The sequence below is a fragment of the Alligator sinensis genome, unplaced genomic scaffold (assembly GCF_000455745.1).
Source record: "Alligator sinensis unplaced genomic scaffold, ASM45574v1 scaffold802_1, whole genome shotgun sequence".
Classification (NCBI taxonomy): domain Eukaryota; kingdom Metazoa; phylum Chordata; order Crocodylia; family Alligatoridae; genus Alligator; species Alligator sinensis.
The window spans coordinates 3,351,651-3,371,729 of NW_005841918.1; the positions used below are offsets into that span (position 1 = coordinate 3,351,651).

General features: G+C 40.8%; 1 protein-coding gene across 3 annotated transcripts in view; it reads right to left on the bottom strand.

The window, feature by feature from the left end:
• Positions 1 to 20,079, bottom strand: part of GUCY1A2 (guanylate cyclase 1 soluble subunit alpha 2) — a 258,709-nt gene that overhangs the window by 225,736 nt on the left and 12,894 nt on the right. For all 3 annotated transcript variants that reach the window (XR_003092912.1, XM_025198249.1, XM_014517612.2), the window contains one exon: positions 2,574 to 3,292. Coding sequence is in view for 2 of the 3 variants with exons in the window: in XM_025198249.1 (XP_025054034.1) it covers positions 2,574 to 3,275 (702 nt within the window). In the remaining variant the exon portion in view is untranslated. The remainder of the gene's footprint in view (positions 1 to 2,573; positions 3,293 to 20,079) is intronic.

The window sequence follows — 20,079 nt, forward strand, 5'->3', positions numbered from 1 at the left end:
GGACTCGATCATCTATTGAGGTCCCTTCCGACCCTAGCATCTATGAATCTATGAAATATGAATGGATTTCCAAAAGAGTTTCAAAAAGTACATTCTTGATCAACCACCACCAAATTTCAAAGTGTGGGATAGTAAGAGACTTCCAAAAAAATATTACTACATTTTTTTTTAAACTTAGCAAGACATCAGAATTTTCCCTTGACCTGTTCTCACAAACAGATAATAAATTTTGTTTGAAGTGCCCCTCTTCAAAAAAACAAAACAAAACAAAAAAAGAAATCAATCTGAGGCAGACACCTGACACAGAAAATTTCATCCTAAGCAAAGTTATAAGCAATTTAAAACACAGTCTTAGACTGAGTAGTACCAAATAGCCTTAATATGATGTTGCAGTATCAGACCTGCCTTTAATAGGCGAGTGAATAATCAATCCTAATTGTGTATTGCAAAAAGCAGTGTTAAAAATGGCAATTATACACACAAGAAAAGGGCAATACATATATAGCTAAAATTTAAAAAATTGTGGGTATTTAGGATCTGTCTCATAATTAATTCCCATCTTATATTTAAATGGCCACGAAGAGTAACGATTTCAAACTGCCAAAAAGCAACTCCAAAACACTTTTCTTTACTTGGGAGAAACTCTGAAAAAAAACCTAAGAATTAGAATAATGGTTCTGACAGATAAGTGTCTAATTAAGAATCTTCTTTTTTTGTGTACTTGTGGTTATAACATTGTATTTCTGTAATATTAGGATTCCAATAACTTCTGGCATCCTGACAACACTTATTGCTTCCCCAAAGGACAGATACTCTTGAGTTATGACTACTGAACTTGTGCACACAGAAAAATCTCATTCAAAGTCCATGGACATTTTACCTTTGTGTGACAGTGAAAGCTCCAGCCCGAATTCTCATTTATATTAAGATCCTTTCATGCTACAGTAGCAAAGTAAAAAGGCCTTAAAGTGTATAGAACTATGTCCACATCAAAACTACTTTTTACTACCAGAGTAGTGTAAGGAAACCTTAACGCAAATGGAAATAAAGCCTTCAGACTCCAAAAGGCAGAATGCCATAAAGGTAATTTATAAATAATGAAGAGGGAACACAACATTTCCTAAATCTGATCAAGAAAGATACTGGTTAATCTTTTTTTCCCCTTAAAACTAGCCAGAAAAAAAACAACCATAAGGAAAAATGCCTTATCCTCCTCAGGAATGATTTTCAACAAGGTTGAAAGTAAATTAAAAAAAAAAAAAAAAAATCTCTATGGGTTGCAATTCTGCTCCGTGACAGAACAAGCTGTCTAGGAGAGAGAGGCAGACATACTCCATGGGGAAGAGAACCTGCCATTAGGCTGATTCAAAAGCAGCCATGACTGTGCCCTAGAGTAAGAGCTCAGAGCTAAAATCACTGACTGCCTTAAACAAAATTACATTCACTATAACTATGGCATGAGCGAGTTTCAAGAAAAGTTCTGCAAAATAAATTCCCTTTGGTTTTGGTTTTATATATATTGAAGTAGGTCAACTCGTATACACTGGGAACCTGAGAACATTAGAAAACACGAAGTTGAGAGAACGCTGCAATGAAAACTTGTTTATAGGTCACAAACAGAGCAGCACCAAAGAGGGACCTGGAGATATTACTATGGTCAGATTTCCAAGAGAACTGCACCCTCGACATTCACTTAGCTTCGGAGTTCTTCTGAAAATTTGGCCCAGAATAGAAAATCTGGCCTAAATGGAAGCTGAACACTTTGGTCGTTTCCAGACAAGCATGGCTGTGTGATATGTGGTGCCGTAGACCCACCTGTGGCACCACACACCGCAAATTCAGGTGGTCTTATATGTGACACTGGTACTTGTCCCATGGGAAACATGCACCCCTGCATGTACATGCTCATGGGGACATGGCCCTACTGTCCAAATTATTATCCCCAGGCACTGAGAGGGCTAACCAGCTTAAAAATATTTGTACCATCACACAGACAAGCATATGCTCCTTTTAGGCGAGGAATTCTTTTATGATTGAACAACATTAGAGCTTTCTGCGTCAAAACTGCCATAATTTATAGCACTAGTTAACTACCAGGGATTTCCTATATTTGTGAAGTGAAAGAGGCATGGATAGTACTAAACCTTCAAAATATTTATTTAGGATATATAAGGTCAGTGGGAACCATGCAGCTAACCTTCCTAACACTGGATAACCCATTGAAAAGGCATTCCTCAACCAATGACTTACTTATCAGTGTTATTGCAGTAAAGTGGAAGTGAAATTAAGGATTGGACATGGGTGGCATTAAGTCAAACTAAAGCATTAGGAATTTTACTAAAATTCACACAATTCAGTAACTGAAAATTTTCTTAATGGCAGCACAATTATTTGCTATATCACCACACACCCAGTTTATAAACACACTAGGCTGAGATTCACCCTTCTGAAGAATTTAAGTGTATTGAGTGTCTAAATGAGTTTTCTATGGTATATAGGCCTTGAGCTTTTTCACACTGATTAAATAAATAATCCTTCCCCAACAAATCCTGTTCAAATGTAATGCTTCTTACCTTATCTTTATTTTCAGAGCCAGAAGCCTCAAGTTTGGTCCGAATCACAAACGGGGTTGATAATCTCAGGAGGACTCGTTCAAATGTGGCACTGATCTTTGGAGAAACTATGTCAAAGCAGTCCTGGAATGTCAATGTTTTGTGAACATCACATCTGAGCTGCTTCCTAAGACCTTCCCCAAGCTGGAGCACCAGCATGTTGGGATCAAACATCAGATGGAAGGGAAAAGCTCTGCAGAAGGTGCTGATGCTTATCCTCAGGTCTGAGGGGGACTGGGACGTTCCTAGTGGAAGTGTTTTTGTGATATTTGCATTTTCACGTTCCTTGATAAGAAAAGTAAGACTGCTGCAGTTGCCAGGGTTTGACCCCTCTGAGCACAATTTATCATTAGTGATTTGTTCCACTTCCACTTCCAAATGGTAAATCTTTTTTGCTGCCGCCTTTATCATCCCCATCATTGCAAATCCAACAATATGATGTGGGTGAAAGTACTGGAGCATAAGATTGCCTTCAGGAAGCTCTTTGCATAGGAAAGAAGGGGATTCCAGAGTGGCCTGTCTTCCAAATGAAGTTCTAATGTGCTCCAGCAATGCATCAAAACCATTGAAGAAGTCCTGCAAGGTGCCACCTACAGCTCGAAGAACTCTTTCATTTTCATCAAAGCAGATATTGAAGAATTCCTCCCCAAATTTTTCTTGCATTTCTTCAAACTTCAAACCTATGGGGCAATGATAAACATATGTCATCAATGTGGTATTACAGTTATGCACTATTTTCTATTTTATGTCAGCAACGCGGTATTGCAGCTGCATAATATTTTCCACTTTAATTCTGTGTTTCCACAGGGGTTCCAGTCACTAGTATAGGGTTTTTCCCCTAGTCTCTTCTAAATTTCACCTGATGTCTCTAAGTCACCCAATCCGTCCCATGCCTCGCTCCTTTTGGGCTGCCCTCTTGCTATTCATCTTCCTTCCTTGCTCCTCTGTTCCACTTCCTGTACCAGTGATAATTTGACAGTTCGGCTTTTTAACTTCTTCTCATCCTTACTGGAAACCAGAGAGCCCTGGAATCATCCCATGTTTTACATCTTACTCACTACCGCATTATGCAACCATCTTTTGACCGAGGACGGTAAGACAGGACTATTTTTAGAATCTGTTAGTACTGCTCTTGAACTGGACAATGGAGTCACTAATAATATTTGACATATATCTTCCCTTTCATTGCCTCTGAAATCCACTTTTTGTGCCTACCAACTTGAGGAATGAAAAATGTGTGACACAGGACTGAACACACATTTTCCACCAAACTATCCCAAACCCTACAACTGAATAATCAGATATATGTCTCACCTGCAGTGGTTCTTAACTGAGGTGCTGGGTGGACCAGGAAGCAGCTGCAGAAGAAACCCCTCTGCCACAGCCCCTCCCAGCCTGCCTAGTACACCCCTTCCTGGCAACAGAGGCACGGTGAACAATCCTGTCTGGCTGCAGCCAAGTGACAAAGGCATAAGCCTTGGGCACTGACAATGGGAGGTCAATGGAATGGAAGGGTGGGGGGTCCTCTCTCAACTTGTCACATATGATTAGTATATCTCTGCCCTCTGTGACCAGATCCAGACATGCAGGCATGTGCTGTTTGTGGCACTGCAAACATCTTTGTAGCAACACAACACACACATGTTCTACATTAAACTGTTTGTGGTGCACTGTGGCAAAATTTGCTATTGGGATTTCCCAGTAGACATATTTTCCCTGATGTAGTGGTGTGAGGGGGACAAATTCAAGGCAAACCTCATATAATTAGAATGCCTGTAAAGTTAGAACAAATTTATCAATTTCGAGCTATAGATTCTAATTATTGGGGTCATCTTATATTCAAATTAACACCGTATCTTTGTTGTTGGAAGAGATGGAAGAGTAAAAGAGTGGCTCTCACCTGGGGCCAAATTCACAAAAACTATGGAGAAAACATCTCTAAAAAACTTAAGAACCATTGCTCTACTGGTTACATTTACTCTGTAGCCATGATGTAAGATAGTCTCAGACTCTTAAAATATTTTCTTGTACACATAAAGAGTTGTTGGAGAATAAAATGGAATATTTGCATTTCTCTGTGTTGCTTGAGGCTGAGAGCACATCCCTGTGGCTAATGGTTGGCCAGCAATGGAACAACTGGAAACAGATGTTATACCTCCTTAAGCCCCCATCACAGACACCTAGGTCTTGAATTACAAAGATGGCAAAGTGGATACAGGCAAAGAAAATGCCATCGATGCAAAGCTAGGTCTCTAAGTGACAATGTATATCAAATGTTGTTTTGGCCTGATTGCATCTATTTTAAAAGAAAACTTGGATAATTTTATTTAAGATTACTACTGAACATTATCCCTGCTATTTTTGAGGATGCTCTTTTAAGCATAATTTGCATTTAAACACTGTATATCATGCTACGCATATAATTTATAGAACTACAGGACAAGTCTCAACTATAATAGAAGAAAATAGTAAAAATTAGTATTCTTTTCTTGTGATTTACCAAGTGTACATCCAATAATTGTGTACAAAGTAAATAAACTGGTCTTGCGTCTAAAAAACTGAACTCCACTATATAAAAATGTATTACAGATAAGCGTAATATAAACCAGTAAAACTCATGAAAGCTAGTCCTAAATATCCCAATAGTAATGAAGAGAATAATCACTTATGCCCTAAGGGCATGAATCAGATTATTATCATAACATACATTCATCATGCCTTAAGATAGCCAGTTGATTGCTAAAAAATTTCATACAGTTTACGTGGATAAACTTTGAGCAACAGTGAAATTAATGAGTTTCATACATAACAGCATAATAGGACACAGCAACATATTCCAACCTATTGTTTGCAGGAAGAAAAAAATTCTGATAATTTCAAGGAAGTTTCTAAATAACTACACATCTATAATTGTATGTGTTTGTTATTTCTACAGCATCTTTTATCCAAGAATTCCGACGTGGCCCACAAGTGCTCTACAACCTTAACAAATTTCATGCAAGAATCCATTTTCCCCCATCAGTTTAAAAACTCATAACACAGCACAACAGTTCAGGACTGAACATGAAGAAAAAATACCTTATGCAGGAGAATTAAGAAATGAATTTGAATAGGTATAATAGTGTAACTAACTGTACTGGGGTGTATCCATAAATCTAGTTTAGCAGCCTTACTATTTAAAAAAAAATATCATGCAGAAGGTAGTGCAGGGTTGGGATCTTTAATCTTTCAACAAATGGTCAGAACTGTGGTTGTGTGTCTAATCCAAAGTAAGCACAATACTGGCCAGTATCATGACTCAAAGGAAGCATCCCAACTACTAGGTCACTATCACTTCTGCAAAACATAGTCCTCTAACTTCATTTATCTAACAGCTGGCTCCATGTAATGAGGGTTATTTTATGCAATTCCTTTCAGTGACATGAGTACAATATATGCCATTTTAGTACTAAAATGGGCAGATTTACACCAACCCAAAATGGAGTAATGTAGCAGTGCATCAAACATACAGAAACAGAAATGGTCTAAATGGACCAAGCCAGTGGTCTACTCAGTCTTTTACACAAATGACCCATAGGAAGAAATTCTCCTTAATTCTCATGAGTTAAAAGCTTATGTCCCGAAACACTCCCTTCCAAAACTTTTTACTGTATTTCTTACTATTGTAACTCTAAATGACTCTATTATCCAAACCAACGTAAAAGAAAAAGAATCCATTTTTCAGTCCTAACAAGTTCTTGGTCTTGGCAACATCAGCTAGCATGGAGTTCCACAGGCTGTGTGCATATAGTGTTATAAAATATTTCTCTACTAGCTTTAATTCTACCACTTTCAGTTTCAGTAACAGAATAGACCAAAATAGAAGTACTACATCTAACTACTCTATAAAGTTAACGATTCTATATACCTTTCTTTTATCCTTTCTTACCATCATCAACTTATCCCTTACTTTTTTGAAGAGTCCCAGTCTTTTCAATATCTTAAATGGTAGTGGCATATTTTTGCCCTTAGGCCTACGTACAGAAAAAAAATGTCAATTGCCACTGTTATGTTAAGCCAGATCAGATCAGTGGTCCATCTGCTAAGTCATCCTTTCCCAACAATGGCTGGTACCAGATGCTATAGAGAAATGTGTGAAATCTAATCAACAATTATGCAAAAAAAACCAAAAAAACAAAAACAAAAACCCAACAACTTCCCCCTAACTATAGTAGTCAGTAGTTGGTTTATACAAAAATATGAGGGCACTAAAATTCACCTAGATATTTTTATTATGTACATAAAAATATGATTTTAAAGAAAATTCTCCTGAACTCTTTGCCTTAGTGAGATATGAGTTACTAAATGAGAATCCAATTATTTAATTGTTATATAAAAGTATATATTCAAATATTTAGCAGTTCAATTATATTGAGTATCTTGTGTTCTTTTCCTTGCCTTCTAATAATTGGCAAAGAACTCCAGGCTGCTTTTATTTATATTGTGCATTTTCACATGCCTCCATCATGTCTTCTATCTGAACTGAAAATCTTTTCTAGCTCTTTTTGTAGGAAATTGTGTTACTCTTCATTTTTGTTACCCTTCTCTGACTATTCTGCTATAATATTTTTCTAATGGGTGACCAAAATTGAAGGCAGTATTTAAAGATGTGAGCTAACCCTCTGTTCATTTAATGTTATTAGCATATTTTCAATACCATTCTCTCTCAAAGCTAACATTTTGATTTTCTCCTTGACCCACAGCTTCACGTCGATATAACATTTGCATTTAATGATTCACAATATCTTTCCAAGTGGCTAATATTAATTAAGCTGCAGTCCATCTGTATGTCTGTACATGTCCACTGGGAATAAACTTGCAACTTTCTGCATGGACTTTCATGTGGCACACAGCTCTTAGGTCCTTCTGAAGAGTAATGTCCTATTCTGCCTAATTAGTGCTAACTCCTCATTGGTTTCAGTAAAGAAGTCTAATGAAAAAGAGAGAGAGAGATGATATAAACCAGAATCTTCCTCACATGCTTTCTAATCTAAAGAATTTAGCATTACAACTTTGAGTGACTGCTCCACCCAGTCGTGCAGGTCATTAATCAGCATATTAGGTAATCCTCATCCTAGTTCATATCTTTGAAATACCCCCATTTTAATTTTCTTCCACTTTGAAAATGAATCTAAGCTGTTTTCACTGATCAGTTTTCTACCTGACAACAGAGCAGTACCTCAAGGAATCAGATGCAGATTATATATTATTGGCACCTGCTGTCTTCATGATTCACTCTTTAAAGATAAATGGATGAGCTATAATCTGCCCTGGCCTGCTGCGTGATGCTGGGAGAGACACTTTATCTGTGTGTTTTATTTGCCCCATCTGTAAAGATAGAATGTAGATACTAGCATTCCTTGTAAAGAGCTACAGGATTTACAGACAAAAAGTTATATTATTTTGCTGACTCCATCACAAAAGTATTACAGCACAAAAATAAAAGTATCAGAGAAGAGCAACAAAAAGAAGAGCCACAGAAATAATTTCATATGAAGAAAGCTAGAGAGAGAGGCTAAGTATAGACGGTCAAAAAGCCCAAGGCTGAATCAATTCAGTCTTCACAGGTTAGTCAAAACTGCATAGATTGAGCAATTGAACAGACGTTCACTTTCGATTCCACAAGTACACCCACATGCCTGCAGTGGCCCAGGCCAGAATCTGGGGGGAGGCACTAGAGAATACCTCCCTGCTCAACTGGAGAAGACAACTTGGATTAAGGCTAGCCCACCTACCCTGCAAGGGAGGGTATGTGCGGGAGGTGCAAAGCATCCTGGGATGCTGGGAGAAGTATGAGTTAGCTTGAATCTGGAGGGGATCTGGGACAGAAGTTCAATAAACCAATTTAACCTAAATCAGTTAAGTCTGATACTACATCCATCCAGGTTTATCTTAAATTGGTTTATATCAAAAGCAGTTTGTGTGCACTGAACTTCTGTTGTTTTACAGATTTGAACCAATTTCTGATCACCTATACCGGTGTGTGTGTAATTTCTGTCCTTAGTCAAAGAGGACAAAAAAGGCATAAAATGACGGCTATTAAAGGAGATCAGTTGGGAGTTTTTTCTTTGCCCTCTGAAAAAAGCTCTGATAAGAGCTATTCTGATTCTTTAACAATGTGTCTAAAAGGCTGGTGAACAAAAAAAATAAAGAGACAGACAAAAAGAAAGAAAAGCTCTAGCACTACATGAATAATTTTGGACCAGGCCCTGCTTTAGTAAAGCGCATGTTGAAGTGCTTTGCTGAGCTAGAATGTATGCAGATAACTTTACCCTTGTTAGGAAACCCTGTTGTCTCCCTTTTCTTCTCAGCAACCTTGGAAATCCATTTGGCCTATTTGGCCACAGATCACACAGAAGAAATTTCACTCTTCAACAATAAATGGATGAGCTGTATCATGGAGAGAGCTGCTGCCAGTTATATATAATCTAGTGGTCCACATCTGATTCCTCGAATATTCATGAATATATACACTATCTGAGATGCCTTTAAAGAGAGTCCAGAAGTGTCATCTAAGGATTAGTAAGGTTGGGATTCAATTTGCAGTTCTAACGTTCATATAAAGAATAAAACCTAAATTCTCTCTCCTTATGTAACAAAAGTTTCTTGAGTATCTTTGATTAAATATAGTAGATGTCAAGTGTTTCCTTTAAAACACAGATCTCTGCTCTACCTGATAAAGTTTCAGATTAAAATTAGAGATTCCAGGGTACTCTTTAAATATAATCAAGGACAACTATTACTGTGTCTTCTTAAATGAAACACATCCTTTGATATAATACACACCTTGGTTTTGAAATGCAGAATGAAGAAGAAAAAGATTTTTCCAGAGTTATGGCTACATAGAAGAGGGGCAAAGCCTTATCTTCAGTTAGCTCACCTTCCCTTTCCCACTTAACTAAAGCTGAAATACAAAAAGAGAAACCAGGAGCAGGTAGCAGACAGTAAAACTGCTTTTAAAAATGTTTGTTTGATTGGTGGGACATAAAAAAAAAAAAAAAAAAAAAAAAAAAAAAGGTTGTTAATCCCTTTGGAGTGAAGAACAACAGCCATTAAGTCAACTACCTCTCCCAGCTGCTTGAATAGTAATACGACAGCTACTGGGTTTTCGGTTGTAGCCATGTTGCTCTAAGGACATAGGCAGGAAAGGTTCTTTGAGTAGATGTAATATCTTTCATTAGACCAACTGAGTAGTTGGAAAAGAGTTTTAGATAAGCTTTCGGGCACAATAACCCTTCTTTAGGCATAGGGAATCTCTGGTGGTCTGAGACTCCAAGGTATGAGAGAAGCTAAAAGTGTGGCAAGGCATCGGTGAAAATGTAAATAGGTAGAAATTAGAAAGACAAAATGGTAAAGCAAGTAAGGGAGGGGGAAGAAACCGCCAGGAGGAAGGCGGGGGGGGTGGGGAGGGAGGTCAAAGGAAGACAACAGTGATAGAATACAAGGTAGGAAAAAACAGCAGTCTGTGAAAAAGGAAATATTTGGAGATCAGGAAAACAGAAATGAGAGAAGCTAAAAGTGTGACAGGATGTCAGTGAAAATATAAGTTGGTAGAAAGTAGAAAAATGAAAAGGTAAAACAGGGAAAGGAGGAGAAGAAAGCAGGAGAAAAAAAGGCCAAAGGGAAACACTACAGTGATATGATAATACAAGGTAAAAAGAGGCTCTCAGTGAAAAAGGAAATAGTTGGAAAGCAGGAAAACCAAAGGCAGAAAAGTAGGAGGGGAGAAAAGGTGCGGGAAAAGAAAAATGTAAGAGGTCAGGTACCTGGTGAATGAGATGTCAGGCAAGTTGTAATGTGTCATAAATCCAGTGTCTAGATCCAGTCCCTGATTTTTCATATCCAGTAGATTTATGAAGTGAAGTTCATAGGCTCATCTATGAAAGGTGTTTTGTAAGTTCCCTTTGAGGATTAGAACTGAGAGATCAATTAGGGAGTGATTGTCCTGTAAGATGTGCGCACCCACAAGTAATTGGGTATTCTTGTCTTCGATAGATTTTCAGTGTGCGTTCATTCTGGTGCACAGTTGTTTGGTTTCTCCTATTTATTTTCCATCAGGACTTTAAGTGCACTAGATAAGGTATTACGTTTCTGGAGGTGCAGGTGTAAGATCCAGGAATGGTGATGGTTCTGTTGTGGTGTATAAGTATTGTGGGGGTGGTGGAGATGTGTTGGCAGGTTTTGTATTTCTTGTCCTGGTATGGTCTGCATCCATTGGGTGTGGTTTGGGTCATAGGGAGTTTGCTTCTGGTGATGAGGTTAGCAAGGTTCGATGCTTGTTTAAAAGGCTAGGATGGGTGGTTCTGGAAAGATCTCTTTAAGAATGGGGTCTTCTAGTATTGGTTGCAATTGTTTGAGGATTTTCCACGTAGGTTCCAGGGAAGGGTGGTATGTCATAACTAAAAGGTGTGTGATTTGTGGGAGTTTTCTTTTTGTACTGTAGCAAATCTTCACGTGGTGTCCGGGTGGCTCTTTCAAAAGTGCGATATCTCTCTCTGGAGGAGTGTACTTGTTGGCTGAAGGCCCTTTTGAGATTTGTGAGGTGGTGACCCTGGGTCTTCTTGCTGCAAATTTAGTGGCATCAGAGAGCTTGGCTCTAAAATTATAGCTTTCTTGGTGTGTTTAGGTTGCTCTCTCAGTTCTATCCTCAAAAGGGAATTTACAAAACACCTTCTGTAGAAGAGCTTAAAAACTTCACTTCATAAATCTACTGCATAAAATAAAATAAAATGAATCAGGGACTCAATATAGACACTGGATTTAGGCCACATTACAACCTACCTGACATCTCATTCCCCAGGTACCTTACCTCTTACATTCTTCTTTTCCCACACCTTTTCTCCCTTCTCATCCGCTACTTTTCTGCCTTTGGTTTTCCTGCTTTCCAACTATTTCCTTTTTCACTGAGAGCCTCTTTTTACCTTGTATTATCATCACTGTAGTGTTTCCCTTTGGCCTCTTTTGTCCTGCCTTCTTACCCTCTTCTCCCTGTTTTACCTTTTGTTTTTCTAATTTCTACTAATTTATATTTTCACTGCATCCTGTCACCCTTTAGCTTCTCTTATTCCTGTTTTCCTGATCTCCAACTATTTCATTTTTCACAGACAGTCCTTTTCTACCTTGTATTTTATCATTGTCGTCTCCCTTTGGCCTTCCCCCCGCCCTTCTTCCCCCTCCCTTACCTGCTTTACCTTTTGCCTTTCTAATTTCTACCTACTTACATTTTCACTGACAAGCTGCCACACTTACAGCTTCTCTCATACCTTGGAGTCTCAGACCAGCAGAGATTCCCTATGCCTGAAGAAGGATGACTGTGCCCAAAAGCATACCTAAAAAACTCTTTTCCAACTATTCAGTTGGTCTAATAAGAGATATATCATATCTACTCAAAGAACCTTGCCTGCCAATACAAGAGCTACTGCACTGTGAATCAGGAATCAAAGCAGGCTGCTTCTATCCCAGTCAGAAAAATCAGTTTCCCCACTTCATACACACACCCCATCTTTAGGGGCAGATTTTTTTTTTTTGGTGGGGGGGTGGGGAGGAGGAGGGGGAAGTGCAATAAAATATGGCAGAACAGGTTCTAATGTGTAGGATATCATAAGGCCAGCTGTAATGCCACTATCATTCTATAAAATGCTGACTTGAGTATAAAAAATAATTATATCATCACATGGGGAACCCAGAGAACATTTTTGTATTATTTTTTATTAGTTGAGTATAAACATAGTTAAAAAAACAAACACATATTTACAGTATACCTTTACATATAAATTGTCACGCAGCTGTACCCTTGTATTAACCTTACTTTGTAGTAGCATCATACCTAGATATATTTCTGATGTAATGAAATAAATATGTAATTCATGTAAACATGAATATGGGCTTAAAAAAAAAAAATCAATCTTATTTACCTATAATTAGGGTTCTACCCAAATTGGTGGGCAGCTGATATTGCAGGCTGATGGCAGCAGGACCCCTTCATGCCTCTCATTGGGCAAGGGGCCCCAGTGGCGCCACCCTTTCCCTCTGACTGGGTGCGAGGGCTGTCCATTATATAGCCCCACCCCTCACTATTAATTGGTTATGAGGATCTGTCGGTATGCAGCCCCATCCCTTGCTGCCAATTGGCTGAGAGGGGCAAGGTCACACAACAGGCAGCCCTCTGCCAATCAGCAGTGAGGGGTAAGGGTGGCAGCCATCTTCGGCTCCCCTTTGTGTGGGCAGACCCCCTCCAACCTTCCCCCCAGTGGGCAGTGTTGCCCTCTAGGAAGTAAGTATTTTATTTTTGGTAAGTTTTCTAATTTTTTTTTTGTAAATTTCACAGACGTTGCCCACTTTTGTGGGCAATGCCAGATTTTATGATTTCCATGAAATCTGCAAAATCATGATTTTGGTAGGTCCCTACCTGTAATATTTATTTTACCTGTACTTTTACTGAGAAATACTAATATTCTTCTAATCATTTTTTTAAATTCAGTTCTGCTACAGTAAGTTCTTTTTTCTATTCTGCTGTGATCTCTTCTCCTTATAGAGCAGTCTTTCCTACCCAATTGCAGGTAGGGGCTGGACCCGATGATCTGTAAGGTCCCTTCCAGCCCCCAACATCTACGAAACTATGAACACTTTCAGCAACTAAGGTTCTGCAAGCTAAAATCAGGCCTTCAGCAACACCAGTGTAACTCTACTACAGTTAGATCATGTCTTCAATCAAAGCTGGGAAACCCTGTTGCTTATATAGGTTTGTAGAGTGGTACTGACTGAACTTTCAAACCACCAGTCATTCAGGCTGACCAATTAGGAGTACCCAGATGTTTCCCTCTAAACTATGTTCACTATGTAAAATGGAACAGAATAAAGAGGTTTTTAAAAAACCTATTTTCATCACCATAATAATCAAACATGGCTTTGAATCCACCCAGAGATCAGATCAGGTGGGGGTAAAATAGACCCCTTTAGATGATTTTTGACAAATTCACGCACCAAAGGCTCTTTAAAAAATGAAACTGGAAGCCAGGTCCTTTTGTGAATGACAAGCTGGTTAAAAGGTGGGAAACAAAGGGCTAAGTGGTCTATTTTCAGAATGGAGAAGAGTAAATAGTGGGGTGCCCCAGTGATCTGTGCTGGGTTTGAATATGTTTAATATTCGCATTATTTATTCCTGGAAAAGGGAGAAAAGTATGTTAAACAGTCACATCTGAAGCTGTGTGAGAAGTTGCAGAATTCATCAAATTTAGTGAGTGGGCAATACACTGAATTTCAATGTTGACAAGTGCAAATGCACCTGGGAGAAAATAACCTGAATTATTTATATTTATATTTCACACACACAGAATGCAGAATATATATCACTCACACACACACACACACACACAGAGAATGCAGACTTCAGAACTTGCCATTGCTGCTCAGCCACTCAGGAAAGAGACCTTGCGAGAGGTCTCTTTCTCTATACCACTGTATAAATCCATGGTGTGTCTACACCTTGAATACTGCATGCAGTTCTGGTCTCTATTTTAAATGATGTAGTTGAATTTGAAAAAGGTACCAAGAAAGCTAATAAATTCTATGATGGGTAAAAAGCAGCTGCTATACCAAGAGAGACTGAAAAAAGCTAGACTTCTCCTTTCCAGAGTCTAAGGGGGAATATGATATAAGTCTATAAAATCAGGAAGGATGTGGATAATGTAAATAAGTAACAGTTTCTTATCAAGTCCCAGAATGCAAGAATAAGCAAATAGCCACTGAAGTTATCAGAAGGCACATTTAAGCCTAATAAAAGAAAGGGTTTTTGGGTTTGTTTGTTTTTTAAACACAGTGGGTGCATCTACATGTGCAATCAATGTGATGCAATAAACTCCAGAGCCATTTAACTCAAAGTACACTACTCTTGGGCACAGAGTCTATATGTGCATTCAAAACAGTAGCACTTTGAGTTGGGGTGGAGCAGCCCCAGGCTGGCAGGTGGTACAGGGGGTCAGTCCTGGTCTCCGGGTGGTGGCAGCCAGCAGGGACAGGGCTTGCTGGGGCACAAGCATGCAAATCCTGCAGAGCTTTGTGGCTAGATAGCAAGCAGCCCTCACACTTTGGCACCCTTGTGCCCCAGCCAGCCCTCGTCAGAATCTATACAGTTTCAGTACACTTACTCCACCATAGGATAATACCGTCCCTGACAGTACTGTCTTACAGCACAGTTGATTAGTTCACTGCACCCTAAAACCAGCTGCAGAGCTAATTAGTCTACTCCACAGTAAAGTGCACATGTAGATGCACCCATTGGGCACATCTACACAAGACACTATGTCACCGTAGCAACAAGCTATGGCAACATGGAGTCAGTGGGCATGAACCATGATGCAGCCACTACAGATGCAGTTGGGCATACGTGTAGTTAACTAGCGGGACTTATTGCCACAGGAGGTTCTGGAAGCAGATAGCATAACCAGATGAAAAAAGAGATTAAGACAAAATTCATATAAGAGAGATCCATAGGGGGGCTATTAAAAAGAACGATCAGGGCTGTATTCTCCGACATCCTTAAACCAATGATAGTTGATGCCAGGCAGAATACAAACAGGAAATGGAACACTCTAGACATGCCCCATTCATATATTTTTTATAGAGCATCTACTATTTACTATTGGAGAAAAGATACTGGGCTATATGGAACATTGGTCTGACACTTCTCATGTACCCAATGTCTCTTTAATACCAAATGCAGAGACATTACTGTAAATCTGAAGTCATGCCACTGAAGCCATGATGCAACTACACAAGACAGTTACTGTGGAATAGACTAATTAGCTCCACAGTAATATCTTGAATCTACATGAACAAGCCTATTAGGCCGCAGGAAATGAATTAAACTCCACAGTACTTACAGTATAATAGTACTTGTATATACAAGAACTACCCTACTGCATAGTTATTTACTGTACAGCAACACATGCAGAAGCTGACCTGGGCATAAATTATGCCTGGTCAGCCCAGCCAGCAGGGCACCACAGTCCTTCCTGCTACCTAGCCACATGGCTCAGCAGCTGCAGCAGCCTCATGAGCCAGCCAGGCCCTCTGCTGCCTGGCATAGCCACCCACTGCCCACACCAGCCCCCATGCCTCCTGCCAGCCAGGGCTGCCCCCAGGAAGCTGCAGCCAGAGGCTGGAGCTTCCACTGGCTGCTGCAGGGGAGCAGAGCAGGGCAGCAGCAGCCCTGGCCTACACTGCTCCTCCCTGGCTCAATTTGCTGCTGTCCTAGGCACAAGTGTAGATGCATAATACAATAGTTGTTTACAGAAAAAAACAAACTCATCCAGTAACCTAGTGAAGGGGACTTTAAACTAGGTTCATCAGGGTATGGAAACCAAAGCCCTGAGGTAAGTGGGGAAGCAGGAGACCCGGAGGAAGAGCAAGCAGGAGGGGGCAAAAGAAGAGGTGCTCTCATACTTCCTGAGAAATCAGGGCAATCCACTATTTAGCTTAGGTGCCTGTACACAAATATACAGAGCCTGGGAAACAAGCAGGAAGAATAGAAGTGCTTGCACAGTCATGGAACTATGATGTGATTGGAATAACAGAGACCCATGCACTGGTACAGGCTGGGGGCTGACTGGTTGGGCAGCAGCTCTGCAGAAAAGGACCTGGGGGTTACAGTAGACAATAAGCTGAATATGAGCCAGCAGTGCCCTTGTTGCCAAGAAGGCCAATGCAGCCTGGTATGCCATTAGTAGGTGTGTTGCCAGTAGGTCAAGGGAAGTGATTATTTCCCTCTATTCAGCACCAGTGAGGCCACATCTGGAGTACTGTATTCAGTTTTGGGCCCACCGTAACAGAAAGGATGTGGACAAATTGGAGAGGGTCCAGCAGAGGGTGACAAAAATGGTGAAGGGGCTGGAGGACATGACTTGAGGAGAGGCTGGAGGGAACTGGGTTTATTTAGTCTAGAGAAAAGGAGACAGAGGGGGACTTATCAGCAGCTTTCTACTACCTGAAGGGGTGTTCAAAAGAAGATGGAGCTAGACTGTTCTCAGTGGTGGTGGATGACAGAACAAGGAACAAGTCTCCAGTTGCAGCAGAGGAAGTATAGGTTAGATATTAGGAAGAATTTTCTCACTAAGAAGGTAGTAAAATACTGGAACAGGTTACCCAGAGAGGTGGTGGAAGCTCCATCCTTGGAGGTTTTTAAAACTGTGCTAGACAAAGCCTTGGCTGGGATGATCTAGTTGCAGATGGTCCTGCACTGATCAGGGGGTTGGACTAGTTGGCCTCCTGCTGTCCCTTCCAACCCTAACTTTCTATGATTCTATCCCCATAAGCTAATTTTCGAAGGATTTTTCAGCTAGAGTTCTTTGAGAATCCCAGTGAGCATGTGGATAAGAATGATCCAGTTGCTATAACATAATCCAGTTGCTATAGCCTGTCTAGACTTTCAAACCACTTTTGACAAAGTTCACACCAAAGGCTCTTGCTGAAATTAAGTAGTCCTGGCATTAGGGACAAGGTCCACTCAAGGACCACTAACTGGCTAAAGGACAGAAAACAAAGAGTAGATATACACGGTCAGTCTCCTCAATGGAAGGAGATAAACAGTGGGGCCCCCAAGGCTCTGTACTGCATCCTGCAACATTCATACTTGATTTGGAAGGGGGAGGAAATGTTGTAAAATGTCTAAGTTTGCAGATGACATCAAATTTTTCAAGGTGATATAAACAAAGCTGAGGGCTGGTGTTACACTTAGGAGTGTCCACACATTCAAACAGGAAGACACATGCTAGTGCTAGTAAAAAGTTAGGACTTTGTAGGCGAGGAATATCTCCACATTGTGCTAGGTAATGTGCGATATGCCATCATGGAACTGCTCCATGAAGATGCCAGCTATGCAGGGATGGGACTGACAAACAGCTGTATGTTGACCGCACAGAAGTTGCAGCCCTATCCAGAGGGCTGAGGCCATAGTAAGCATTACCATGCCACTGCTTAGAAGACTTCCTAACTTGTAGTAATGCTTACTATGATCTAAATAAAACATATCCTAAGTATAACATGCAACAAAGCCCTGAGTGAAGTACTGTGGAAGGATTGGATATAATTGAGTGAATGGACAACAAAATGGCAGATTAATGTTATGAGGCTAACTTCCTTCAAGCTGCACCATAGTTTATCAGGTTCTGATATTTTTTTTTTTTTTTTTTTTTTGAGCGAGAGACACAGATCAAAACACACAGATTGAATGGTAGGGGTGGAATGTTGTTGCAAGCACAGTGGTCTTTGCCTCTCATATTCACTCATGCATTGCAAAGCAGCTGTGAATCCTGCTAAATCACCCACTTACGACAAGCATATGTTTCCTCTGCAGCTCTAGACTGAAGCAAGCTGCTGAGTCTAGTCTCTGTTGAACTAAATACCAGGAACAACTCTTAATAGTGCATTACAGAGAACAGGGAAATGTGCATCAGTTAATTCCTCTCTTCTTGGTGAAACAACCAATGGTATAGACACATCCACTTTTCCTTCACAGAAGGCACATCTGCATGAGACGCTTTATTGCGCAGCAGAGCTAATTACTCCATAGTAAGCATCACTGTCCACACGTTGACCCTTACTGTATAAGAAATGTATTATACTCAGTAGCAAATGCTTCTGAGTAATTATTGGCAGTTTACATGTGTCATATTGCACAACCATGAGCAAGTTTGCTCCCAGTCAACCAGGCAGCAACAGTCGGAGATCGATCCCTGCCCTCGGGAGCTGCTCAATGCTGGGGGGAGGGAGGGAGGAGAAATAGGAATGGGACTCCACCACCGGGAACCCAGGTGGGGACAATATCCCTCTTCCCCAGCAGCAGGAGGCTCCAAGCCCCCTGATGCATGATTACAGAGCACGAACTGGGAGCTCCCTGCAAGAGGACAGTTTCCCACCCAGCCTGGAGCTGAATGGGACCAGCTGCTGACCAGGATAGTTCCTGGATGGCCCCAGACTATGCAAGGAAGTCTGCACATGCAACCTGGAGGTGACTGGGGACTGTCCTACATCAGGCAGTCCCCAGCCAGCTCAGGACTGCATGTGCAGCTTCCCCACACATCCCATGGCTGGCCAGAAACTGTCCTTTTCAGGAGCAGGTCCCAGCCCCGCAGGTTTTTCCCAGCCCCATGCCCTGATCAATCTGCCAGTAGAGCTGCTAGCAGTGAGCCCCCAGTTGGGTGGCGAATCCCCATCCAACTGGAAGGTCATTACTAGGGGTCACACTGGCACACCAGAGCAGGGGGCTGGGATCTGCCTCCTCATCCCCACCCCCCCCCCCTACTCTGATCAGGGAGCCAGGGCCAGGAGCTCCCTACTGCCGAGGCAGGAGGACAGTGTCCCCACCTGGGGTCCACCACCAGAGCATGCTCAGGTAGCAGGCAGCTCCCAGGGGCAAAAAAGCAATCTCCCTGCCCTCTCCAGGAGACAGTCTAGAGCTCCCCCTGGCTGCTGCAGCATGTTGGTGGGCTCTGGAGGGGGCAAGTAGACTGCTACCCAGAGCAGCAGATCTGCTCTCAAATTCCCACACATGTAGATGTCTGCCCATATTCTAGAAGTAGCTTACTCTTGAGCAAACCCACCCTACAACATTTGCATGTGTAGACACACCCAGAGAGTCCTCAATTATGAAGGACACAATGTACAAGGCATATGAATCAATTCAAAGAGGTAGAATCAATTGCAAAGCTCCTTCTGAAAAGTTAATGTTAGCATTCCAACAACACAAGCTATCACTCAAAAACAAGTATTTTCTCATTGGTCGGGTTTCCAATGTGTTGTAAAGATACCAACACAGTACATCAGTGTAAAGCAGAAGTAATTCTATCGATGTCCATAGAATAAATAAAATCAGTGAAGGTGAGAGGAAAATGGAGAATGAGGCTTTTTCACTGCAGGTTTCTAGACTTATACTTCTAGTGACTGCTCAATGGAGAGAGAAATTCCAGTATTCATGCATTATAAATTGCATATGTACAAATGAACCCACAGATTACAGAAATGATTTTGCGAGTAGTCTAAGCATCTGTTCAAAATCTCCCAGGTCTACTCATGACCTAAAGATCTGCTGTGCTTTGATGAATAATGAATACTAATTGACAGTTGTACAGGCAGTGTTACTGGATCAGAAGAGGTGAATGACATCAGACTCCACACAGGTAACAGTGAAAGGCACTGCTAAGGAAAGGTTTTGTTTCATTTTACAAATGGAAACAAAAGTTCAATGATTCACTTTTTAAGCTCTATAGAGTAGAATTTCACATGTTATTAGTCAAAGCCATATCCTGCTTCAAAGGTTCTCAACCAAAGTACTGCCACTGCCCCTACTGCTACAACTAGGTAAAGCTACCCCACATCTCTGTTCACAGAAGGTACTTACAGCCAGACTGGGAAGCAGCTGCAGCAGGAGCAG